Source organism: Pan paniscus, chromosome 11 (assembly GCF_029289425.2).
Source record: "Pan paniscus chromosome 11, NHGRI_mPanPan1-v2.0_pri, whole genome shotgun sequence".
NCBI classification, from domain to species: Eukaryota; Metazoa; Chordata; class Mammalia; order Primates; family Hominidae; genus Pan; species Pan paniscus.
The window spans coordinates 124,483,821-124,510,286 of NC_073260.2; the positions used below are offsets into that span (position 1 = coordinate 124,483,821).

A 26,466-nucleotide genomic window follows, 5' to 3' on the forward strand; every position below is an offset into this window, starting at 1 on the left:
CCTCTCCTACCCTCCCTGGTCTCCTTCTCTCCCTGTCTCTTTTCTGCACTGGGCGCCTTCCAGCCTTGGGAGCTGGGCCCAGCTTTCCCTGAGGATTAATGACAAAACAGAGTGAAGATGTGGCTGGCAGACTGCCCGCTGCCCCTGTGGCCGGGACCTCTGCTGTCAATGGGAAGGTGACTGCATCGTTGGAGAGTAATTGGGTCATGAGGCAAGCAGGAGGGGGTGGCTGTTCTGGAAGGTTCTGCAGGGCCAAACTGTGATGAAGATTGCAGCATGAATATGCTCTTCCATCTCCCCAAAAGTCCAGTCTGACACCTCAGTTTATTACGGTGTTGACAGTAATAGTGTTCTGAGGATATCATCAGATAAAATCACTCCTCTGCAGCCTGGGGCTTTGCAAAGATTAGCGAGTGGTTTCTGTTCATGAACTATCTTCAGGGCTGTTAATCGCCTCCCTCACTCCCTGCAAATCCCTGAGTCACTAGCGGTGAGGGTGGGGCCCAGTGCTGACCTGTGACCCCAGCCCTGGACATCTCCATGGCCAGCGTTGCGAGGGCCCTGGCTGCGCTTCTGCCCACTGACTGGCAGACCAGGCATCCAGGCACCCGGGCTTTGTGTCAGGTTCCGATCCTTCTTTCTGCACGTGCTGTCTGTGCAGTAGTTCATGGTCAGCCCCAGAAATGCGCACTCGAGATGGCGTGGGCCTGCGTGGAGTCTGCACGTGGCACAGCAGGGACCTGGCTACGCGATCCTCTCGTTAGTGCTTTGTTGGGTTACCCATGACCTGCAAAGCTGGGGCTAATTTCCTTGTCTTTGACAACTTGACCAGAAGGTCCAAACAAAACAGAACCGAACTGCATCAACATCTACGACGGGGGAGATGATGTGAGATTCCACAGCAGCCCCAGCCAGCTGAGGCCCCAGCGCTTCTGTGTTCCTGAGGGCTGATCCCTGCGGCTATAAAAGAGCGCATACAAGGTGTGGGGTGCGGGTACAGGTGTCAGAACCGGCCTTGGCTGCAGCCGAGAGCACCGTCCTCTGTCCAGGAGACCGCCCCAGGTTCTTGACCGTCTGGCCTCTGGGCAGTGTGGCGGCCCCTCTCCCTCCCTCTGACCTGTCCAGCGTGGTTGCAGCTTGCAGTGGGGCTCCCAGGGCTCATGCTGAGCATCAGGAGGTGAATCTCGGCTCCAATAGCCCTCGTGGCCTTGGGAGATGCTGCCCTTTCTAAACCTGAACTTTTTCAAGTGTAAAAATGAGGATATTTAATTTTCTGAGATGTTTCAGGTACTAAATATGAAATAATTAAAGGAATTTTGGAAAAGGACAAAGCTTTATGCAGTATAAGGAATGTCCTGAAGTTGAAACTTATGTACATATTTTGATCAAAGGTGAAATAAAATTGCATTTAAATCTGCAAATCGGAGGTGGTCAGGCAGCTGAAGAGTCCTTGAGATGCAGCAGTTTCTTTACATGGCTTGTTGCAAGTCGGTAACATCATGGCAAGTGTTTACTACGTAGAAACCTTAAAGACAGGAAGGAAATTTAGCACGAAACATTCAATCCAATTGACTTAGGTTTTATTGGGCACCAGAGATGCGCTAGAGAACCCTGGGACTCTGCTGCAGCGTGGACCCCGAGGTGGGATTATTACGGGGTCAGCGAGGTGCGGGCCATTTCCATGATGAAGATCCTGTGAACTCTGGCGTGGATGCTTGGACCCCACGCGTGGTGTTCCTTCTCCATGACCCTCCGGAAGCTCATGCAGAGTCTGGAGCTCGTGGGCCCTCAGGCCGCCTTCTTGTCCTTGGTGTGGAGGGACTCAGTGGCCTCTGGGACCCTGTCTGGGCATCTCCCTGGGCCCTGCAGCATCTTGTTCCTCCCCTCCAGCTGCTCAGCCCATCCCACGCGGAGCCTGGGGCAGGGCGATAATTTCGGCATTGTGAGTCAAACTCTCGGGACTGAGTGACGGCCAAGCCCGTGTCTCTCAGCACCTGGGCACCTGTGAGAGCAGGAGTATGACACTCCCTGCCGGGGGTGGGGGTGTCACTGCGTCCCTGGCCAGCCGGCAGCTGTGACCTTGCTGGGTCTCCCAGGGCCCTGGGATCTCGTGGCCGGCCTTGGCTCAGGCTGCTGCCCAGTGGTTGGGGGGGGTGGGGCGCGTCTCACTCAGGACCCTCCTCACAGGAGAGGAAAAATGCCTTCCCTGGGAAGCAGCCTGGGCCCCCAGTTCTGGAAGCTTCTGAGCCCCAGAGAGACTGTGCCTGAGCTTGAGCTCTTGCAGCCTCTGTCTCTGCTCTGCTCACGGAGAGGCAGGTGCCCTCGCAGGACAGGGCGGCCTCTGTGGCTGCCTAGGGCCCGCCTGCCTCCCTGCACCCTGCCTGGCTGCCTGTGGGTGCCCACTTCCTTCTCGCTTGCCTGCCCGCCTCACCTGCCCAGCCTGGCCACAGTGGACGGTGCTATGTTGTGATCTCAGCCCCACGCACGGGCGGACCTGGCGGCAGGAATGGCCTGGTCAGAGTGGTCCAGGCTCCCCGAGACCTGGGCAGATCCCCACCTGCCCGCAGCTGCCGCTTCCTTCAGCCTCAAGTGCTTTTGGCTTTAGAAGTTGGAGAGTGGGGTGGGTGCCCGGCTCCAGCCAAGGGTGAGCTGTGTCCATGAGGACACTTGTCCCAGATGCTCAGGACCCAGATGACGATGGTGCTGCTGAGTGGCAGGCAGTGTACCCCGGACGGCTGGGCCCCACGGTGATGGTCCCCAAGCAACAGCTATGTTCACCCTTGCCAGGCCATGGCTGCTGACTGGTGGGGCCCAGGGCAGCTCCATGCATGAGGGGGTCAGCTGGGCAGGATGTCAGCAGCTGCTGCGGTCCCACAGACTTGGCGCCTCCGGGCCTGGAGTCCTCGGCCCTCACAGCCGGCCGCCCATCCCAGAGAGGCTGCCAGGACAGCCAGCCCCATGGTGGTGGAAGCAGCGGCCCCTGTCCTTCTACAGGGGACCGTGGGGTCCCGAGCCAGGGGCTGCGAATGGCCGGTCTCCCACATGGGCCAGCTCCTCTCTCATGGCGGCTTCCTGGGGTGGGCCTGGCCCTTGGGCTCACACCAGCACACGGGACCCTCTCAGCTCTCTGGGCTTCATGCGGGGAGGAAAGTTAGGCTACTCTCTAAAGGGAACCCTAAGAGTGACCTCCTTAAAAGCAGTGGTTGGCCTCGTGGCCTGGGTAGAACCGGGCTGTGTGGGTGGATGGAGAGGGGTTGTGCAACTGGAGGCCCCTGAGAGAACGCTGGTGCCTGCCTTGGACACCAACCTCCACCTCAGGGGCCAGAGGAGGCAGCGTGGACACACAGTCCCGGGGCCTGAGCCCACTCCTGGGACCTGCACCCAGGCAATGGCCAGAGGACACCAGGGCACATGGCACATGCAGGCACACGCAGAGGCACGTGGAGGCACACGTAGGCACACACAGGCACACGTCCGGGAAGCACAGGGCGGGGATGAGGCAGGGCCTGTGGGGCAAGCACTCGGTGGTTGGGGGGGCCTCTCCTTCACCATCGTCTGCCGAGTGCCTGCGTGGTGCTGGGCTCTGTGCTGGGTCCATGTCTGTAGTTGGGTAGCTGGTGAGTGGGGAGGGGCACCCCCAGGCTCTGTGGGACCGCCTCGGGCTGCTGAAGGGGTACCACGGCTCTCTTGCTCGGGGCCTGAGCACCGAGGGCTGCCTGGAGCCTCTGGAAGCTCCTGCTGTGTGCCGGCCAGTGTCTTGCGGCAAATGAGGAGCTCTGCTCCCCACCCAGCTGTCCCTGAGCAGTGGCTACACCCTGGGTCGGCTCAGGGTCACCCACTGAGCACCCATAGACCCCTGGCCTTGGCCCTAGGAGAGAAAGGCGTGCTGGCTTGGTATCTGCCTTCCTGAGCAAGTCTGCTAGGAGGGGGAAGGGCACAAGTACAGATACGTCACTCAAGGGCAGTGACCTCAGAAAAACAAGCCAGAGAAAGACATTTCCTCCTGGAAAAGTTCCTGTGATCCTGGACGGAGTGTCAGGGAGATGGCGGGGGAAGGGGGTGTGGGTGAAGGGGGTGTGTGGGTTGGAGTGTGGGTGAAGGGGGTGTGTGTGTTGGGGTGTGGGTGAAGGGGGTGTGGGTGTTGGGGTGTGGGTGAAGGGGGTGTGGGTGTTGGGGTGTGGGTGAAGGGGGTGTGTGTGTTGGGGTGCGGGTGAAGGGGGTGTGGGTGTTGGGGTGCGGGTGAAGGGGGTGTGGGTGTTGAGGTGCGGGTGAAGGGGGTGTGGGTGTTGAGGTGCGCGTGAAGGGGGTGTGGGTGTTGAGGTGCGGGTGAAGGGGGTGTGGGTGTGTGTGTTGGGGTGCGGGTGAAGGGGGTGTGGGTGTTGGGGTGTGGGTGAAGGGGTGTGGGTGTTGGGGTGTGGGTGAAGGGGGTGTGTGTGTTGGGGTGCGGGTGAAGGGGGTGTGGGTGTTGGGGTGCGGGTGAAGGGGGTGTGTGTGTTGGGGTGCGGGTGAAGGGGGTGTGGGTGTTGCGGTGCGGGTGAAGGGGGTGTGGGTGTTGAGGTGCGGGTGAAGGGGGTGTGGGTGTTGAGGTGCGGGTGAAGGGGGTGTGGGTGTGGGTGTTGGGGTGTGGGTGAAGGGGGTGTGGGTGTTGGGGTGTGGGTGAAGGGGGTGTGTGTGTTGGGGTGTGGGTGTTGGGGTGCGGGTGAAGGGGGTGTGGGTGTTGGGGTGTGGGTGAAGGGGGTGTGTGGGTTGGAGTGTGGGTGAAGGGGTGTGTGTGTTGGGGTGTGGGTGAAGGGGGTGTGTGGGTTGGGGTGTGGGTGAAGGGGTGTGTGTGTTGGGGTGTGGGTGAAGGGGTGTGTGTGTTGGGGTGTGGGTGAAGGGGGTGTGTGTGTTGGGGTGTGGGTGAAGGGGGTGTGTGTGTTGGGGTGCGGGTGAAGGGGGTGTGGGTGTTGGGGTGCGGGTGAAGGGGGTGTGGGTGTTGAGGTGCGGGTGAAGGGGGTGTGGGTGTTGGGGTGCGGGTGAAGGGGTGTGTGTGTTGGGGTGTGGGTGTTGGGGTGTGTGTGTTGGGGTGTGGGTGTTGGGGTGTGTGTGTTGGGGTGTGGGTGAAGGGGGTGTGTGTGTTGGGGTGTGGGTGAAGGGGGTGTGTGTGTTGGGGTATGGGTGTTGGGGTGTGGATGAAGGGGGTGTGGGTGTTGGGGTGTGGGTGAAGGGGGTGTGTGTGTTGGGGTGTGGGTGAAGGGGGTGTGTGGGTTGGGGTGTGGGTGAAGGGGTGTGTGTGTTGGGGTGTGGGTGAAGGGGTGTGTGTGTTGGGGTGTGGGTGAAGGGGTGTGTGTGTTGGGGTGTGGATGAAGGGGATGTGGGTGTTGGGGTGTGGGTGAAGGGGGTGTGTGGGTTGGAGTGTGGGTGAAGGGGTGTGTGTGTTGGGGTGTGGGTGAAGGGGGTGTGTGGGTTGGGGTGTGGGTGAAGGGGGTGTGTGGGTTGGGGTGTGGGTGAAGGGGTGTGTGTGTTGGGGTGTGGGTGAAGGGGTGTGTGTGTTGGGGTGTGGGTGAAGGGGGTGTGTGTGTTGGGGTGTGGGTGAAGGGGGTGTGTGTGTTGGGGTGCGGGTGAAGGGGGTGTGGGTGTTGGGGTGCGGGTGAAGGGGGTGTGGGTGTTGAGGTGCGGGTGAAGGGGGTGTGGGTGTTGGGGTGTGGGTGAAGGGGGTGTGTGTGTTGGGGTGTGGGTGAAGGGGGTGTGTGTGTTGGGGTGTGGGTGTTGGGGTGTGTGTGTTGGGGTGTGGGTGTTGGGGTGTGTGTGTTGGGGTGTGGGTGAAGGGGGTGTGTGTGTTGGGGTGTGGGTGTTGGGGTGTGGATGAAGGGGGTGTGGGTGTTGGGGTGTGGGTGAAGGGGGTGTGGGTGTTGGGGTGCGGGTGAAGGGGGTGTGTGGGTTGGAGTGTGGGTGAAGGGGTGTGTGTGTTGGGGTGTGGGTGAAGGGGGTGTGTGTGTTGGGGTGCGGGTGAAGGGGTGTGTGTGTTGGGGTGTGGGTGAAGGGGGTGTGTGGGTTGGGGTGTGGGTGAAGGGGTGTGTGTGTTGGGGTGTGGGTGAAGGGGGTGTGGGTGTTGGGGTGTGGGTGAAGGGGGTGTGTGGGTTGGAGTGTGGGTGAAGGGGTGTGTGTGTTGGGGTGTGGGTGAAGGGGGTGTGTGGGTTGGGGTGTGGGTGAAGGGGTGTGTGTGTTGGGGTGTGGATGAAGGGGGTGTGGGTGTTGGGGTGTGGATGAAGGGGGTGTGGGTGTTGGGGTGTGGGTGAAGGGGGTGTGTGGGTTGGAGTGTGGGTGAAGGGGTGTGTGTGTTGGGGTGTGGGTGAAGGGGGTGTGTGGGTTGGGGTGTGGGTGAAGGGGGTGTGTGTGTTGGGGTGTGGGTGAAGGGGGTGTGTGTGTTGGGGTGTGGGTGAAGGGGGTGTGTGTGTTGGGGTGCGGGTGAAGGGGGTGTGTGTGTTGGGGTGCGGGTGAAGGGGGTGTGGGTGTTGGGGTGCGGGTGAAGGGGGTGTGGGTGTTGAGGTGCGGGTGAAGGGGGTGTGGGTGTTGGGGTGTGGGTGAAGGGGGTGTGTGTGTTGGGGTGTGGGTGAAGGGGGTGTGTGTGTTGGGGTGTGGGTGTTGGGGTGTGTGTGTTGGGGTGTGTGTGTTGGGGTGTGGGTGAAGGGGGTGTGTGTGTTGGGGTGTGGGTGTTGGGGTGTGGATGAAGGGGGTGTGGGTGTTGGGGTGTGGGTGAAGGGGGTGTGTGTGTTGGGGTGTGGGTGAAGGGGGTGTGTGTGTTGTGGTGCGGGTGAAGGGGGTGTGGGTGTTGGGGTGCGGGTGAAGGGGGTGTGGGTGTTGGGGTGCGGGTGAAGGGGGTGTGGGTGTTGGGATGTGGGTGAAGGGGGTGTGTGGGTTGGAGTGTGGGTGAAGGGGTGTGTGTGTTGGGGTGTGGGTGAAGGGGTGTGTGTGTTGGGGTGTGGGTGAAGGGGTGTGTGTGTTGGGGTGTGGGTGAAGGCGTGTGTGTGTTGGGGTGTGGATGAAGGGGATGTGGGTGTTGAGATGTGGGTGAAAGGATTGGGTGAAGGGAAGTGGGTTTTGGGATGTGGGTGTTGGGGTGTGGGTGAAGGGGGTGTGTGTGTTGGGGTGTGGGTGAAGGGGGTGTGTGTGTTGGGGTGCGGGTGAAGGGGGTGTGGGTGTTGGGGTGTGGGTGAAGGGGGTGTGGGTGTTGGGGTGCGGGTGAAGGGGGTGTGGGTGTTGAGGTGTGGGTGAAGGGGGTGTGGGTGTTGGGGTGTGGGTGAAGGGGGTGTGTGTGTTGGGGTGTGGGTGAAGGGGGTGTGTGTGTTGGGATGTGGGTGTTGGGGTGTGTGTGTTGGGGTGTGGGTGTTGGGGTGTGTGTGTTGGGGTGTGGGTGAAGGGGGTGTGTGTGTTGGGGTGTGGGTGTTGGGGTGTGGATGAAGGGGGTGTGGGTGTTGGGGTGTGGATGAAGGGGGTGTGGGTGTTGGGGTGCGGGTGAAGGGGGTGTGTGTGTTGGGGTGCGGGTGAAGGGGGTGTGTGTGTTGGGGTGCGGGTGAAGGGGGTGTGGGTGTCGGGGTGCGAGTGAAGGGGGTGTGTGTGTTGGGGTGCGGGTGAAGGGGGTGTGGGTGTTGGGGTGCGGGTGAAGGGGGTGTGGGTGTTGGGGTGCGGGTGAAGGGGGTGTGGGTGTTGGGATGTGGGTGAAGGGGGTGTGTGGGTTGGAGTGTGGGTGAAGGGGTGTGTGTGTTGGGGTGTGGGTGAAGGGGTGTGTGTGTTGGGGTGTGGGTGAAGGGGATGTGGGTGTTGAGATGTGGGTGAAAGGATTGGGTGAAGGGAAGTGGGTTTTGGGATGTGGGTGTTGGGGTGTGGGTGAAGGGGGTGTGTGTGTTGGGGTGTGGGTGAAGGGGGTGTGTGTGTTGGGGTGCGGGTGAAGGGGGTGTGGGTGTTGGGGTGTGGGTGAAGGGGGTGTGGGTGTTGGGGTGTGGGTGAAGGGGGTTTGGGTGTTGGGGTGCGGGTGAAGGGGGTATGGGTGTTGAGGTGCGGGTGAAGGGGGTGTGGGTGTTGGGGTGTTGGTGAAGGGGGTGTGTGTGTTGGGGTGTGGGTGAAGGGGGTGTGTGTGTTGGGATGTGGGTGTTGGGGTGTGTGTGTTGGGGTGTGGGTGTTGGGGTGTGTGTGTTGGGGTGTGGGTGAAGGGGGTGTGTGTGTTGGGGTGTGGGTGTTGGGGTGTGGATGAAGGGGGTGTGGGTGTTGGGGTGCGGATGAAGGGGGTGTGTGTGTTGGGGTGCGGGTGAAGGGGGTGTGTGTGTTGGGGTGCGGGTGAAGGGGGTGTGGGTGTTGGGGTGCGGGTGAAGGGGGTGTGGGTGTTGCGGTGCGGGTGAAGGGGGTGTGGGTGTTGGGGTGCGGGTGAAGGGGGTGTGGGTGTTGAGGTGCGGGTGAAGGGGGTGTGGGTGTTGGGATGTGGGTGAAGGGGGTGTGGGTGTTGGGGTGTGGGTGAAGGGGGTGTGGGTGTTGGGGTGTGGGTGAAGGGGGTGTGTGTGTTGGGGTGTGGGTGAAGGGGGTGTGTATGTTGGGGTGCGGGTGAAGGGGGTGTGGGTGTTGGGGTGTGGGTGAAGGGGGTGTGGGTGTTGGGGTGCGGGTGAAGGGGGTGTGGGTGTTGGGGTGTGGGTGTTGGGGTGTGTGTGTTGGGGTGTGGGTGAAGGGGGTGTGTGTGTTGGGGTGTGGGTGTTGGGGTGTGTGTGTTGGGGTGTGGGTGAAGGGGGTGTGTGTGTTGGGGTGTGGGTGTTGCGGTGTGGATGAAGGGGGTGTGGGTGTTCGGGTGTGGGTGAAGGGGGTGTATGTGTTGGGGTGCGGGTGAAGGGGGTGTGTGTGTTGGGGTGCGGGTGAAGGGGGTGTGGGTGTTGGGGTGCGAGTGAAGGGGGTGTGTGTGTTGGGGTGCGGGTGAAGGGGGTGTGGGTGTTGGGGTGCGGGTGAAGGGGGTGTGGGTGTTGGGGTGCGGGTGAAGGGGGTGTGGGTGTTGGGGTGCGGGTGAAGGGGGTGTGGGTGTTGGGATGTGGGTGAAGGGGGTGTGTGTGTTGGCGTGTGGGTGAAGGGGGTGTGTGTGTTGGGGTGTGGGTGAAGGGGGTGTGGGTGTTGGGGTGTGGGTGAAGGGGGTGTGGGTGTTGGGGTGTGGGTGAAGGGGGTGTGGGTGTTGGGGTGTGGGTGAAGGGGGTGTGTGTGTTGAGGTGTGGGTGTTGGGGTGTGGGTGAAGGGGTGTGGGTGAAGGGGGTGTGGGTGTTGGGGTGTGGGTGAAGGGGGTGTGGGTGAAGGGGGTGTGGGTGTGGGTGTTGGGATGTGGGTGTTGGGGTGTGGGTGTGGGTGTTGGGATGTGGGTGAAGGGGTGTGTGTGTTGGGGTGTGGGTGAAGGGGGTGTGGGTGTTGGGGTGTGGGTGAAGGGGTGTGGGTGAAGGGGGTGTGGGTGTTGGGGTGTGGATGAAGGGGATGTGGGTGTTGGGGTGTGGGTGAAGGGGGTGTGGGTGTTGGGGTGTGGGTGAAGGGGGTGTGGGTGTTGGGGTGTGGGTGAAGGGGGTGTGGGTGTTGGGGTGTGGATGAAGGGGATGTGGGTGTTGAGATGTGGGTGAAGGGGGTGTGGGTGTTGGGGTGTGGGTGAAGGGGGTGTGTGTGTTGTGGTGTGGGTGAAGGGGGTGTGGGTGTTGGGGTGTGGGTGAAGGGGGTGTGTGTGTTGGGGTGTGGGTGAAGGGGGTGTGGGTGTTGGGGTGTGGGTGAAGGGGGTGTGGGTGTTGGGGTGTGGGTGTTGGGGTGTGGGTGAAGGGGTGTGGGTGAAGGGGGTGTGGGTGTTGGGGTGTGGGTGAAGGGGGTGTGGGTGAAGGGGGTGTGGGTGTTGGGGTGTGGGTGAAGGGGGTGTGGGTGTTGGGGTGTGGGTGAAGGGGTTGTGGGTGTTGGGGTGTGGGTGTTGGGGTGTGGGTGAAGGGGGTGTGGGTGTTGGGGTGTGGGTGAAGGGGGTGTGGGTGAAGGGGGTGTGGGTGTGGGTGTTGGGATGTGGGTGAAGGGGTGTAGGTGTTGGGGTGTGGGTGAAGGGGGTGTGGGTGTTGGGGAGTGGGTGAAGGGGGTGTGGGTGTGGGTGTTGGGGTGTGGGTGAATTGTCCGTGGGCATTGGGGTGTGGTGTTGCCTGGATAGTGATGTTTGATCTGGGCTCCTGGTCTCACAGTTAGCAACGTGGTGTCTTGTCATTTCCCACCTACTGTTCCGAGCGTGATCACTAAGGTGAGTGAATGGCTGTCAGTTTACTCCTGGATTGACTCCTTTCACAGGCCTGGAGCTGAGGGGTTTCATGGTGGGCTGAGGGCCAGGGCTGTGTCAGGGCACACTGGTGGCGGGGCTGTGCCCCTGGGTGGCGAGCGCGGCTCAGGCATAGGGGTCCCCGATGCACTGCACACCCCGACTCACTTGTTCAGAGCGCTTCTGCGAACCCTCATGTCCTCGTTCTGCAGGTGTCTTGCGTGATGCTCGATTTTTTTCTCCCAAAACATCTTTATCCCGTCTGAATCGTATGCTACTCTTCCAGGATTCTTAAGAGTGAGGCTTTTATTCATGTTCTGGAAAATAAAAAGTGGAGAAGAGCTCAGCCACCTTATGCCATTCCCGTTGATGAGTTTGTGCTCCAGCACCCGGATGGCAGAGGAGCTGGCTCAGCCTGGAGCGTCGTGGTCCCCGCCTTCCTGGCGTGTGGGGGGTGGCGGAGGCTGCCCTCTGAGACTCAGGCCTCAGGTGGCTCCCGGCCAGCTCCTAAACGCTCTACTGGCTCCACCTTCTGGAGCAGTCTCCTGGGTTGGCAGAAGTAGAAATGGAGGGCAAATTCCATTTTGGGCTTTTAGTCATTTTAAAATCTAAGCAATGATGCACTTCTAACTCTCTGTGTGTTAGTGTGGGTGATCCGCAGTCCCACCAGCGAGGTGAGTGTTTCTTGGATGGGGCTGTGGCTTCTGTGCCAGGTGAGTCCATCCCTTGTTTTTGAGACAGGGTCTCATTCCCATCGCCCAGGCTGCAGTGCAGTGGTGCGATCTCCCCTCACTGCAGCCTTGACCTCCTGGACTCAAGTGATTGTCCCACCTCAGCTTCCTGAGTAGCTGGGACTATAGGTGTGCACCACCATGCCCGGCTAATTTTTGTATATCTTGTAGAGATTGGGTCTTATTATGTTGCCCAGGCTGGTCTTGAGCTCCTGGGCTTAAGCAATCTTCCTGGCTCAGCCTCCCAAAGTGCTGGGACTACAGGTGTGAGCCAGCGTGCCCAGCTCAGTTGGCCTCTCTCGACACCTGGTTATTGGGTACCTTTTGGTTTGAAATATATAAACCCAGCAGTGGGGTTAAATGTGGCAGGTTACACTGAAAAACTTCAGCTCTGCTATTTGATGTAATATGCTAAAGTGAGGCTGACTGAAATGTTTACTTTCCAATTATTTTGGACTCGTGCATCTACGGGACACCAGCAGTCTTAGAATATCAATCTACAGCCATCAAGAATGTCCAAGGCCGGGCGTGGTGGCTCATGCCTGTAATCCCAGCACTTTGGGAGGTCAAGGCTGGCAGATCACTTGAGCTCAGGAGTTAAGAGACCAGCCTGGCCAACATGGTGAAACCCTGTCTCTACTAAAAATACAAAAATTAGCCGGGATTGGTGGTGGGTGCCTGTAATCCTAGCTACTTTGGAGGCTGAGGCAGGAGAATCGCTTGAACCCGGGAGGTGGAGGTTGCAGTGAGATGAGATTGCAGCACTGTACTCCAGCCTGGGTGACAGACTCCATCTCAAACAAACAAACAAACAAACAAAAAAAGAATGTCCGTGACAAAGGGAAAGTGTCGACAGCAGCAGCCTTTTCTGGAGCCCTCCTCCGGATTTCACCGAGCAGTGGGAGCCCGGCTCTGGGTCAGCTCTCCCTGGGACGCGTGGAGCCTGGGTCTCTGGGCTGTGCCTGTCCTGGCCTGGCTCCAGGTCTCCGTAGATGGCCCTGCTGTGTGCTTGAGGATGGGGTTTACACAAGGGAGCCAGGGCCACGTTTCGGGGTGCAAGGCAGTGGGTCTCGGAATGAATGAGGCATCCACTGTTCTGGGGCTGCCTGAGCCCCTAAGCCGCTGTCCGGCGAGCTCCTCGGGGCCTATGGGGTGGGCAGAGCCATTTCTGCAGCCCTGGCTGGCTCCCTCGGGGCACTTGGTTCTTCAGCTTGGCCTTGCTTGGCCTTGGAGGCATTTCTCTTTCCCCGCCCCCCGCTCTTCTCTCTTGCTGGGGAAGAACACAGGGTGGCAGGAGCGTGGCCCGAGAGGAAAACCAGGCAGCTGAGACCCGCGGGCTCGTTTCCTGCAAACACGTCACCTGCTTCAGGTGGAGAGGGTGAGGGTGCCTTCTGGAGCTCGGCTCAGGTTGCAATGAACAGGTGCTGGGGACTCCTTCGAGGAGCTTGATGTGACCCCTGGCTGGGGGCTTCCAGCTGCAGAGGCGCGGGCGCTGTGGCCTGCGCAGCCTGTTGTGATGTGGGTGCTGGGCGCTTTGCTGGGGAGCTGCCCCTGGAGGGCCACAGAAATCGCCCATCGATGCCACGCCCTTTGTTCCAGAAACTTAGACATGCAAAGTTGATCATGAAGGGACTGAACTCAGCCACGCCTGCCTGTGCTGAGGATGCTGGCGCGAATTCAGTGAGTGAAAACTCATCCAATGAGGAGGGTGGGATGCACGGAACCCACCAGTCAGGGCCGGGCCCAGCTGCTTCCCCGGAACTTCGCACCTCCTCTGGTGTCTGGGCAGATGCCTCCCGGAGTGAAGCCGGGGCTGGTGTCAGATTCAAACCGAGTAACAGCTGGAAAACATCTGACAGCTGAGACCTGGCTGTTCTTGGCAGGGGCTTCAGAGAGCAGCGTGGGCGTTAGAGCTTTTGCTCTTAGGACACTTAGCCCCCAAAGGCAGCCCTTTAAACCCTCATGGGACAAAAACAAACCAGCAGCAAAAGGGAGAACCAGCAAACCAGCAGACAGAAGAAACAGACACGCGGCCGGGCGTGGTGACTCAGGCCTGGAATCCCAGCACTGTGGGAGGCCGAGGCGGGCAGATCACGAGGTCAGGAGATCCAGACCAGCCTGACTAACACGGTGAAACCCCGTCTTCACTAAAAATACAAAAAATTAGCCGGGCGTCGTGGTGGGCGCCTGTAGTCCCAGCTACTCGGAAGGCTAAGGCAGGAGAATGGCGTGAACCCGGGAGGCGGAGGTTGCAGTGAGCCGCGATCATGCCACTGCACTCCAGCCTGGGGGACAGAGCGAGACTCCATCTCATAAACAACAACAACAGCAACAAAACAAAACAACAATGACAACAACAGACACACAAAGGGGTGCGTGTTGTGAGGCAGGTGATGGAGACACTCTCCCCCCGCAAAGGTGTTGACGGCAGGAATCCCAGTGGGAAAACAAAATTACAAAGTTCAATTCCCCCAGCGAAATGCGAGTGGGCTCACGTCTTGTGCCAGATACGTCACATACTCTGTTCACCTTTTGGGGGCCCCCAAATGCAGCGCCAATCTCTCAAGCAAGGACAGCGCGTGTCACATCACAAAGAGCTTACTTTTCCAACCATTTCTCAGTGACGGGCAGGTTTTCCTGTCTCTGTTGAGGGTCCTCAGCCTGTCCTCTCCGGGGTGCACGCCTGTATCTCGCCTGCCGCTGTCTGTTACATGGGCTCAGTGACACGCACGCTTGGCGTCGGTTCAGTCCCAGAAAGACGCGCTGCCCTCTGTCTGGGCACCGTCCCTGGCAGAGCTGTCCGTCCGGAGGGCAGCTGTTGGCAGCATGGGAATCTGGAGGACGGCCAGCTGGGCCTCCTCTGCCCTCAGCCCCCATCGGGACTGTTTTTTTCTTCTTTCGACGGCTGCTCCCAGGAAACCTCGTGGGTGGGAGGGAGCATTGTCTGGGGAGGGGCGTCGGGGCACCTAGGAGTCCCGGGTTTTGCCCAGGCCTGCGTCTCAGGAATGGCGGCCTTTGCACTTACTGCAGGCGAAATGTATATCACAAAACGACGATGCAGACACACTCAAGGCAGGTGTGGAAATGCTTAGGGTCTCTCTGCCCCACCCATACATGGGTTTACGTATTTATTGTGAGGAGCTGGCTCTCGCGGTGACAGGCGCTGAGAGGTCTTGGGATCTGCCATCTGGGACCCAGGAAAGCCTGCGGTGTCAGTCAACCCGACTCTGAGGGAGGTTGGTGTAAATTCCAGACCTTGGTCCAGAGACGGTGAGATGAGGCGTCCTGGAGCAAGCAGGAAGGAAGGCAGGCGAGCAGGAGCCATTCCTCCTTCCTCCACCGCGGCCCCTTCAGGCCGTCAGAGGATTGGATGACGCCCAGCACACGGGGGTCACCGCGTCCGGAAACACCCTCCCAGCCGCACCCAGAAACGCTGTCCCAGCCGCCGCCCTGGTGCCATCAGGTAGATGCACAAAGTGAAGCCCCCAGGCTTTGTCCTGGACGGGGTTCCTCTCCCAGGCTCCATCCCTCCAGGCCTCAGGGAGCCGGCAGCAGGGCCGGCCCAGGGCCAGCCTCCGTGATCTCGCTTCAGTCTCCCGGGTCACTTGCTTCTTTATGAGGTTTCCAAGTCATTGATAGTTTCAGGTGAAAGCTTTTGGGAAATTTTCGTTTACTATCATAAAGCAGACGGTACACTTATTTTTTATATTATCCTTCACAGTTTTTTTTTTTTAAACTGGAGTTCTGTGGGTGTCATCAGTGGATTGGGAGCTGTTCGTGATTTCCCGAGTCCTGGCGTGTGCTCAGGACACCTTGATCCGTGGCTCCCTGCGAACTGGGCTTAGGCCTCAGGACGCGCCGGGACGTGCCGCAGCGCACAGAATGCACAAGGTGGAAAGACGGCGCTCAGGCAGCGGGGGTGGAAGACGCCGGTGAGAACCAGCAGCTGCTTCAGAAAAACCGCTGCGTGCAGCACCGATGGGAGGAAGCCACCTAAAAACGGAAAGGAATAGCCCCAGGAGAGGCGTCTCCAGCAGGACTGCGTTTTTGTAAAGCCCGTGGTGGCCTCCCCAGGTCCTGTGCGCGAGCGCCCCGGGGATTCCCCACCTGCTCTGGAGCCGAGAGGCCAAACCAACCAGCAATCACAACACCGGCCTACACTTCAAAACTTGTCCTTCCAGGCCCCTTCCTTCTGACGTGTGTGCGGAGGCACTAAATTGTTTTGAAGGTTACTTAGAGCAGTACCAATTTATTGTATGGGATGGTATAATGGCATTCGATGGCATAAAATACTACATGCCTTTATCATCCTTGTTATATTTTATTACAACGCTTAATTTTCCATTGAAATATGTATGACAGCAATTTTGCTGCATAAAAGAGAATTTTGTATTTTAAAAGTATGACTTTCCCTTGAGAGATAACGTAATGCCTTTGAACGAGGCAGGAGCCCTGCACGATGGCTGTACATGTGGAGGCAGCGGGTGAAGCCTCAATCCTGTCACCTGCTCCGTAAACAAGCACTCGATGGGCTGGAGCACACACGAAGCTTCTCTGCAAACTTTGGCTTCCCACTCGGATTTTCAGCAGCACACGGCCATTGTTAATGAGATGCTAAATGTTCTACCCTCAGAGCTGCGCCCCTCGATGACAGAGAAGGAATAGAAAGTAAGGTTTGATTGAATGGCATTTAGTTATCCATGCTCGCCATGTTTAAACACCTCAGGCAGGGGTGGAGGGGGCTCCCTCTTCCTTTTTACACTTTGACTTTTTGGCTTGGACACTTGATGTGGCTCTGTGACAGTCCTGAATGGCTTCATTCCTGGTGACTGCCTGTGGACGTGCTCCTGCCAGGCTCACCTCAGAGGAAGCAGAGGTCACTGAGGTGTGCAGTCACTAGAGCTGTGGATGACTTCAGCCCCCAGGGCCCAGAGTACATGTTTGCCAAAATGTGGAGGCAACATGCATGACCCTGAACACCAACTGAGAGTAAGATGGAGACCAAGAGCAACCAGCAGGAGTTTGACCTCTGGATCGAGCCATGCCTGAAGCCTCCCCTTTTTGAACTGTCCAGTTAATGAGAGTTCATTTTGTCCCTTTTTTGCATAAGTGCGTTTTGGCTGATTTCCCTCACTCGTAACCAAAGCTTTTTGATGCAGAGATGGTACTGGATGTGGGTCTGTTCACATCACAAGCTTCAAAGGGGCAATGAGCAGAGTTAAGTGTCTCCTGGCTGGAGAGGGTTGAAGCTTTGTCATGAGGTAGGAAGACTCCTGCCAGACCTCAACCTGGCAGGTGATAGCCCGTGGGGATCCCGACAGCTATGCATTCCCAGAGAAAGGGCAGCTCAGGGGAGTTTGTGGTTTGGAGAGAAATGGTGCGTCCAGCTGATGTCAGAGGAGACAAGGACGAGCTCCAGCCCCAGTTAGGTTCCGGGAGTGCACAGCCCACACTCCTGGGTGTGAGCAGGACGGGAGCCTGGAGCCAGGGCCAGCATTGACCCACAGTTAGGTTCCGGGAGTGCATGGCCCACACTCCTGGGTGTGAGCAGGACGGGAGCCTGGAGCCAGGGGTCCTTCCAGTCCATGACAAGGAGGCTGGGCTTGCTCTGAACAGAGCCGGAGGCCAGACTGGCTTGAATGGGGGAAGAGGAGCAGCGGCCGGAGAAGTGTGGGGGTTGGGCGGGGTCGGAGGGCTTCCGAAGGGCTGACCGCATCTCTTAGAAAACAAGCGGGAACAACGCGGGACCCACTAGGAGCAGGTGTTTGTCCCGGCCTTGGAAGCGGTGCTGGGACCCTTACTCAGGTCAGCAGGCCCGGGAGGCCATGGCCCCCATGGCTCCTGACTCAGAGCTGGACGAGGTTCTACGGTTCCAGGGTAGGATCGGTCCCTCCCACCATTTGTGCAGAGCCAGGGGCCTGCGAGACCCAGAAGAAAGCTGTGCCCTTGCTCCTGGCGGCTTGTCCCAAGTGGGCGGCTCTGGGCCTGGTCGCCCAAGGGCTTTGCGGCTGACATGCTTCTCTCCATGGCGCCCTGGGACCTGCCCTGCTTAGCACCATTCCCTTGGTAACGGGGGGACCTGGGGTGTGCTGCCAGGAGCAGGCGGAGGAGCAAGCCCCCTCTTCCCAGGCTCCACCCTTTAGGCCCTGACTGGGAATGGTGCTCCCCGGTGTGGCCGTTGTCTCCTCAGCCTGGGGAGCAGGCCCTCTCTCCGGATGGCCGAAGCGTGTCCCTCAGAACTAAGCTCTGGCCAGGCAGACATCTGTCCCCATGTCTGTTTATGAACCTGCACTGGGACCAGAAGTTAAGAATCCAAGCATTCAAAATAAAAGCGGTAAAAAAATTTCCTAAACTTAAGAAACTGCACATTTTCTGGAACGCACAGTTAGGACGGGTTTATGAGGGGCAGTGTAAAGCGTGTTGCAAAGCCCCCAAAACCTAAAAAGGACCCAGAAAGTATTGACTGCATCCTCCTGGATATAATCTATGTGCGTTGCAAGCGCTAACACCGCCTGGCCAGCGAGAATGGCTGCTCGCACATCCTGTGGGCTTTATGATTTACTCTCATAGAAAAGACACACATATCTAAAAACACATATCACCAGCAGAGTTAATCACCTGTTGGACACACAATGCTGCCGCACACCCCAGATCTGGAGCCGCCTCCAGGTCTGCAGAGCCTGGCGGGGTCAGAGGCATCCATCTCTTCAAATGACGCTTTCTCATAATTCAACAGCCTTCAGCCTATGAACAATAATTTAGTTTTTGTAAAGAATAAAAAACACATCTTTTTATAAATTTGTTGAAAGGTAAAGTTCATTTTTTTTCTCATTCCCCTCTTTTCTTTCCATCTCTTCTTGATGATTATTTTTTGAGGTTACTTTAATCCAGGATTAAATACAGCAATTAGAAAATAACATGCATTAAATCTTACAGTATATTAGAGAAGATAGTCAAAATTAATAAAAGCAGAAAGAGTCCTCTTTTGTAAAGAAAAAATGAAGAAACTAATAGTCTAGAAATATGCATATGCATTTAGTGCATAAAAATGGAAAATGGAGGGTAATTCCGTGCAAGCTGGACACCTTTATTTGAATAAGTTTAGTAATGAAAAAGGGCCAACCTATTTTATTTTAAGATGAGGATTCAGGGGGACTGGAGGGCCGTGGGCACCTGTGTCTTCCAGAGGCAACCCCGGAATGAGTTTGTTTCCATTTCTTGCAGCAGCTGGCTTAGCTAACCACACAATCTGAAAGATGCCTGAAGGCAGTTAAACAGTCCTCACCTATTCAGCCGTAATTCACCCCATTAGGTGACAGGTCCGACCCGAAGGACCTGGAGAGGCTCTCACAGTCATCACATCTTCTTTTTGGCCAGTTGAGAGCTGGCTCCGACTCGGAGGCGTAGGGGGCCCTGCACAGACCCAGGGGAGCTGCTGGGATGGAGCCCACCTCAGGGGTCTGAGACGTTGCTTCAGACTCGCCTTTCAACGGAACATGCTGGGCTGACAGCCTTGTGGTTTGCCTGACTTTGAATCGGGTCTGTTTGGCATATTTGCTTAGAGACCTAGTCTTGAAGAGTTCGATGGTTTGGCTTCAGAAATTGTTTTAGAATATTTTCGAATAGGACAGAGTGATCAAGGGAAAAATGCTGAACAGGAAACACTACCATGTAAACGTGGAATCTTTTAAAGAGCTAAAATATTAAAGTACTCAAACAATATGAAGATGTTTGATTTACTTATTTTCACACATACAAGATGTGTGTGTATTTGTGAGTATATGTGTATCTGTGTGCATTCCTGTGTGTGTGCACCTGGGTGTGCACACCTGCGTATCTCTAAGCACCGTTCTAGCTGTGGGGAAATAGCAGTGAACAATAGTCTTGCCCTCCTAAAGGGAGAGAGAAATAGGAGAAACGGGTAAGGAGCCTGGTACGGATCGAGTGATAAACGCTGTGGAGAGCGAAGCAGAGGGGCTGGGGTCCCGGAACCCCAGGCAGGGTCCACACTGAAGTTTTAAATTTAGGGGATCGGGAGGGTTATTTTGGTCAAATAGGAGGGGAACCTGCAGGAGCTACTGTGCTCTGGACGAGGAATGAGGCTGGCAGGCCTGGCCGGGGCATCCAGCTCTGTGGACCTGAAGCTTCCGTGACGGTGGCACTCATTTAGGGATGACAAGCCTTAGAGCCAAAGGTGGAGGTGAGCGCGAGACCAGGTTGAGCAAAGCCCCATCGGCCACGAGGCTTCCTAGAGGGCAGGGGGACTGGAGGACACAGGAGCATGAGGGCAGGAGCCCTGAGAACAAGGGGCCATGCTGGCGGGCGAAGATGCGGCTGATTGTCTGGGAAGGGGAGGCCAGTGCTGGGTGAGGGCGTGAACCTGCGTGCCCTTACATTTTGTGGTAGCCATATTTACAAAAACGAAACAGTAACCGGTAAAATTCCTGCTGCCGATGTATTTTACTGAACTCAGTATATCAGAACAACTATCCACTCACCCTGAAATCAATGCGACACATCTTTGGACATTTGAGACTCTATGCCACATACCAAGTCTCTAAAATCCAACTCGTATTATACATCTATAGCCCCCGCCCCATTCAATCCAGGGCAGCATTGCAGTGCCGTGGCCCCGAGTCCACACTGCAGTGCTGCGGCCAGTGGCCTCCAGCAGCCCACATCAGAGCCTGGGTGCTGACGTCCTGGCAGGAGGAACTGGAGGCGCCAAAAGGAAATGCCTTCTTCAGTAGGGGAGTGTCCCCCGCCCCACTGCTCTGGGAACAGCTGCAGGCAGGTTCCCTCTCTCCAAGCACTCTCAGACAGTGCTGTGATGAGACCCTTGTCACAGGTATTTGTGGGGACTCTGTGTCTTCTAGGAAAGGCTCCCGGGTCGTGGTCTCCCTGACAAGAGTCCTGCACTATGCAGGTTGCTCTCCTGATCCTCAAATGTGTCCTGGAGCTTCCCCTGGACCCTGGACACCCCAGCACGTGGGTGAGCCGATGTCCAGTGCAGGCCACGCACGAAATGCATGCACAGTGGGAGCCAGTGGTCATCCTGGTCAGGGCCAGCCTGCAGTTACCCCTGCCTGGCAAATAAGACATGGAGGTCGGGAGGGCTGGTTCCCTACTCCTGGTCATGTCACGGGACATTCTGGAACTGAGGCTCCATGTCTAGAAGCAGTGCCTGCTGGTGTCCCTGTGAGCTTGGGGGCCCATCTTCCAGGCCAGTCCTTGGTTCCTGCATAATCATTATGATACTGCCTTTCTTCTTCATAATTTTATAGAGGCTGACTTTATTTTCATTTCTCTGGTATATTTTTTAAAAACAAAAAGCAAAGTAGAAAGAATAATGTAAGACAAATACCATTTGTTTTCTACCCGATAATATTCTGTAATAATTGTAACTGTCTTTTAACAAAATAAAAAACATGAACTGTTGCAGGCAAACCCCTCTGTCACCCTCCACTGTCTTTGCCATTTCTGATCTTTGCCAGAATTGTCTTTTAAAATTTTATTAGTGGTGAAATATGACAGTTTCCCACCTAAGATCGGAAGCAGCAGAGGGCTGCCTGTGCTCACCAGAGCCATTCACGATGGTGCCAGGAATCCTAGTCGGCTTACTCAGACAAGCAAAAAACACATCACGTTTGGAAAGAAAAGAGTGAGATTATCATTACTCACAGAGGGCATCATCATCTGTAGAAAATTCTGCATAACATGTAAACCAAAAATAAATTCTAAGCCCCCCAACAATCTAAACAGACCCCTCCCCTTGGCCGAGGGCATTCCACAGTTAACCTGAAAAAACAGCTCAGCCCATGATGGGAATGGGGTCGACGAGCCTCGTTATTCCCTCTCCCATTTGGAATTCAGGAAAAGCTGACTAGCATTAATATCAACACAGATCTCTTAAGTCTGAGAAGAAACATTTACAGTCTATACCTGGAGGCTTCATTTGCATGATAAAACCTTGGTCTCTACAATCCCCTATCATAACCCAGACACTCCCTTCTATTGATAATAACCAATTGCCAATCAGAAAATCTTTAAATCTTAAATGACCTGGAAGTCCCCTACTTAGAGTTGTCCCACCCTTCGAGATGAAACCAACGTACATCTTACATGTGTTTGATTGATGCCTCATGTCTCCCTAAAAGGTAGAAAACCGAGCTGCCCCCGACCACCTGAGGCACATGTTCTTGGCATCTCCTGAGGCTGCGTCACAGGACATTGGCCACTCTCTTTTGGCTCAGAATAAATCTCTCCAAATACTTTACAGAATTTGACTCTTCATTGACACAAAAAAATGCCTAGAACTAAGAGGGAAGTTACCAAGGCTGAGGATACGCAGAACAACTGTTTCTATAAACTTGCAATGAACAATTGGGAATTTACATTTAAATATCATTTATAAAGTCATCAAAATATGGAACATTTTGAGAAATATTTGATAAATATTTTTAAGACTTGTAAAATGAAAACTAGAAAATATTGCTAAGATAAGTTTTAAAAGACCTAAATAAACAGAGAGGAAAACCATGTTCATGGACCAGATGACTGGATATTTGGATGGTGTCTCTCTCCTTAAATTAATCTGTTGAAAGCAATCCCAATAAAATCTCAGTAGGTTTTTTGTTTTGTAATTAACATCAATTTTCAGCTGCTTCTTAAATTCATAGAAAATAGCCAACAGGCTGAACAAAACTGGAAGGCTTACCTCATCTGATTTCAAGACTTCCTCTAAAGCAACCGCATTTGGTACTGTGGTATTGGCCTCAGATAGACACTCGGACCAAAGAGACAGAACAGAGCTCAGAAACAGGCCCATAGGTCCCACAGGTGTAGAGCTGACTTTTCAGCTGGGATGCCAGTGACTCTTGAGAGGAGCATGTGTGTGTTTTGTTTTTGCTCCTGGGATATTTCCTTTATTTCTTCTAAGCCTGGAAATGAAAAACACAATCAGGATCTAGTTAATCTATAGCAGGAAGTTTCTTAGAATATCTGGTCTAAAGGTGTAGAAAATCTGCATGGTTACTCATTCCTGAGTGTCTGCAGGGCTCTGGGCATTCAGCCAGGTGCTTTGCATGCATCTTCTATTGAATCCTCCCAACAACTCTGAGGACATTTCTGCAACCAATCCTTTTACAGGAGCCCAGAGACTTGTGCAGCTCGTTCTCCATCACATCCCAAACCTGTGTCAGAGCAGAGAGTTGGTGTCAGGCCTGCGACCTCTCAGTAGCCCCAAATGGACTCATTTCAATGATTAACAAGTTCAAAGAATCCCAGACAGGAGATCAGCTACTAGAATCTCAACAATTAACACCCTCACCTGGGTGCTTCATTTAAATGTTAATAGCCTTGCAGTAAAGCTGCACAGGAAGGCGGGGCAAAATCAAGCCTGCCAAACATAATTTAAAAAAGACCCCAGGAGATGTGTTTGAGGCTGACAGATTCTTCTGTGCACCCAAATTGCCTGTGAGCCCGTCATTTCCCGATCTCCATGGCATGAAGGGAGGCCTGCTCTTCTTAGATGCTTTAACAAGAGACTGGTGAAGGAAGATTAGGCGTGGAAATGGATCCTGTGTCTCAGTGGCCTTGAATATTTGAGTTGAAAACATAGTAAAACAAAAGAAGAGGGCTCCTCTCAGCATCCCCATCTTCCTTTTCTTACCTGGGATGAAGGGTATGATGTGCATTAACAAGAAACAGGAGGACCCTCCCCAGACACACCAAGGTGGGGGGTGCAGTATGAGGGTGCCACGAGGACCCTCCCCAGACACACCCAGGTGGGTGGTGCAGTACCAGGGTGCCACAAGGACCCTCCCCAGACACACCCAGGTGGGTGGTGCAGTACCAGGGTGCCACGAGGACCCTCCCCAGAGGCACCCAGATGGGGGGTGCAGTACCAGGGTGCATGGCTCATTTTTTTATTTTTTATTTTTTAGTATTTATTGATAATTCTTGGGTGTTTCTCGCAGAGGGGGATGTGGCAGGGTCATAGGATAATAGTGGAGAGAAGGTCAGCAGACAAACAAGTGAACAGAGGTCTCTGGTTTTCCTAGGCAGAGGACCCTGCGGCCTTTCGCAGTGTTTGTGTCCCTGGGTACTTGAGATTAGGGAGTGGTGATGACTCTTAACGAGCATGCTGCCTTCAAGCATCTGTTTAACAAAGCACATCTTGCACCGCCCTTAATCCATTTAACTCTGAGTGGACACAGCACATGTTTCAGAGAGCACCAGGTTGGGGATAAGGTCATAGATCAACAGCATCCCAAGGCAGAAGAATTTTTCTTAGTACAGAACAAAATGGAGTCTCCTATGTCTACTTCTTTCTACACAGGCACAGCAACAATCTGATCTCTCTTTCTTTTCCCCACATTTCCCCCTTTTGTTTTTGACAAAACTGCCATCGTCATCATGGCCCGTTCTCGATGGTCACTGTCTCTTTGGAGCTGTTGGGTACACCTGCAGAAAGGCTGTCACTTCACACTTGGAAGATTGCACAGCGGCCAGGCAGAGGGGCTCCTCACTTCCCAGACGGGTTGGCGGCCCGGCAGAGGCTGCAGTCTCGGCACTTTGGGACGCCAAGGCAGGCGGCTGGGAGGTGGAGGTTGTAGTGACCCGAGATCACTCCACTGTGTGTGATGGAGTCTCACTCTGTCACCCAGGCTGTAGTGCAATGGTGCGATTCTGCAACCTCTGCCTCCTGGGTTCAAGCAATTCTCCTGCCCCAGCCTCCTGAGTAGCTGAGATTACAGGCATGCACCACCACACCCAACTAATTTTTATTTTGTAATTTTAGTAGAGACAGGGTTTCACCATGCTCATCTCAAACTCCTGACCTCAGATGATCCACCCACCTTGGCCTCCCAAAGTGCTGGGATTACACAGGTGTGAGCCACTGCACCTGGCCTCATTTCTTAAATTTTTCAGTTATGATTTTTCTAACACATTCAGCCTCATATGATGTCCTAAGGCAATGTGCACCAGATAATTTATTGATTGGAAAATGTAGTAAAATGTTTTACTATATTTCAGAATAAGTAGATTCACAATGATAAAGTAAAAATATCAGGAATGGTCAATATTTATTTCACTAAACATCTTCTAGGAAATAGTATCTTGCAATTTGTGAACCTCGAATGTCTGAGACAGGTCTCAGTCCATTTAGAAAGTTGATTTTGCCGAGATTGAGGACACGTGCCTGTGACCCAGCATCAGGAGGTCCTGACAACGTGTGCACAAGGTGGTCGGGGCACAGCTTGGTTTTGTACATTTTAGGGAGACAGGAGACATCAATTCATATATGTAAGATGTACATTGGATCCATCCAGAAAGGTGGGGACAACTCGAAGCAGGGAGGGGGCTTCCAGGTCACAGGAACGTAAGAGACAAATGGTTGTATTCTTTTGAGTTTCTGATGAGCCTTTGCAAAGGAAGCAATCAGATATGCTTTTGTCTCAGTGAGCAGAAAGATGACATTGTCTAGAGTGGGAGGCAGGTTTGCTCTGAGCAATTCCCAACTTGACTTTTCCCTTTAGCTTAGTGATCTTCCGGCCCCCAAATTTATTTTCTGTTCACAAATTGATACTATTGTTGACCAAAAAACCCCCCAAACTCTGTAAAATATTTAAAGAGGTGTCTTCTGAGCCAATATGAGTGACCATGGCCCTGGGAACAGTCTCAAGAGGTCCTGAGAAAGTGTGCCCAGGGAGTTGGGTCACCGCTCGGTTTTATACATTTTAGGGAGACAGACGTTACAGGCAAAGACATAGATCAATACGTGGAAGGTGTAAATTGGTTCTGCCTAAAGAGGTGGGACATCTCCAACTTGGGGTTCTTACAGGTCACAGGTGGATTCAAAGATTTTCTGATTGACAATTGGGTGAAAGAGCTAAACATTTTTTTTTTTTTTTTGAGATGGAGTCTCACTCTGTTGCCCAGGCTGGAGTGCAGTGGTGCGATCTCGGCTCACTGCAAGCTCCGCCTCCCGGGTTCACACCATTCTCCTGCCTCAGCCTCCCGAGTAGCTGGGACTACAGGCGCCCGCTACCACGCCCGGCTAATTTTTTGTATTTTTTAGTAGAGACGGGGTTTCACCGTGTTAGCCAGGATGGTCTCGATCTCCTGACCTCGTGATCTGCCCGCCTCGGCCTCCCAAAGTGCTGGGATTACAGGCGTGAGCCACCGCGCCCGGCGGAGCTAAACATTTTTTAAAGACTTGAAGTCACTAGAAAGAAAGGCTTGGGTTAAGATAAGGGGGTTGTGGAGACCACAGTTCTTGTTATGCAGATGAAGCCTCCCAGGTCGCAGTCTTCAGAGAGAATAGAAGGTGAATGTCTCTTTTCAGACTTTGAAAGTGTCAGACTCTCATTTAATCTCCCTTAGATCCGGGAAAGGCCTAGAAAGGAAGGCCTGGCTGCATTAATGGAGATTCTCTACAGATGCAAATTTCCCCCACAAAAGATGGCTTTGCAGGGCCGTATCAACATAGGTCAAAAAAATAGTTTGGAGTGAAATATTTTGCTTTCCTACAGGGTCTTCAGGAACTGGATGTTGTGCCAGCCAGTTTTCTGTAATTAGTCATCTCAGAACAATTTTTCTCCCTGAGCTGCCGCCCCTCCCAAGGCTCAGCTTGGAGGACACCAACAATGAGCACCTCCTGGGCAGCCCTGAGGACCCACACATGGAGGCCGCATAGCCCAGCCCCTACCCTGAGGCACACCGTCTACACAAACCCCGGCCTGGACCCAGCCTCATGGCCCACAGGCAGGTCCTGAGGACACCCACAGCATTGCTGTGAGCCACTTCCTGCACAGTGGGCAGGATCAGGACACCGCTGCTGGAGCCTCCACCCTGAAAACCCCACTCTTCCCAGAGCCCAGAGGCCAGGGCAGGTCCCCAGCTGTGCACAGCGCTGTTTAACCCAGGCCCTTGCTCTTTGAGCCCAGCCTCTGGGAGAGTTTAACACAGAAAAGGCCCTGCCCTGGCCTCCTAAGATGAAAATCTAGGTGGGGACGGGGGGCACAAGTGTAGTTAAACACCTGTGAGCAAAGCACTGCTGTGGACGGATTTGCGGGGAACACATTGACACCCTACCCTTTCCACACAGAGAAACACAAACATACTCATGCACACTCACACACATGCACACTCACACACATGCATGCACACTCACACGCATATACACATTCACACTCACGCACAATGTTCACACACGCACAATGTTCACACTCACAATGCACATCACACATGCATTCACACTCACACGCATACACACACATGTTCACACACACATGCACACACACCCATATTCACCCATACACACACTGACACACATGCTGAAACACACCCACACATGCATACACACAATGCATGCATACTTACAAGTACACACATATGCACACACATTTGCATACATACAGTTGCATGCAGAGAGCTTCACACATGCACACACTCACA

General features: G+C 55.1%; 1 protein-coding gene and 1 long non-coding RNA gene across 4 annotated transcripts in view; one reads left to right on the forward strand and one right to left on the reverse strand.

Moving 5' to 3' along the window:
- LOC117979515 (uncharacterized) overlaps nucleotides 1-26,466 on the forward strand; it is a 53,402-nt gene that overhangs the window by 11,736 nt on the left and 15,200 nt on the right. The gene's annotated exons all lie outside the window — the stretch shown is intronic.
- Nucleotides 1,597-25,530, reverse strand: LOC117979514 (protein FAM240C-like). The gene is made up of 3 exons (XM_034955599.4): nucleotides 21,722-25,530; nucleotides 10,442-10,590; nucleotides 1,597-1,915 (listed from the first exon to the last, which is right to left on the reverse strand). Exons 1-3 carry the CDS (start codon nucleotides 21,830-21,832, stop codon nucleotides 1,789-1,791), a joined length of 387 nt encoding a protein of 128 aa, XP_034811490.1. The 5' UTR covers nucleotides 21,833-25,530; the 3' UTR covers nucleotides 1,597-1,788.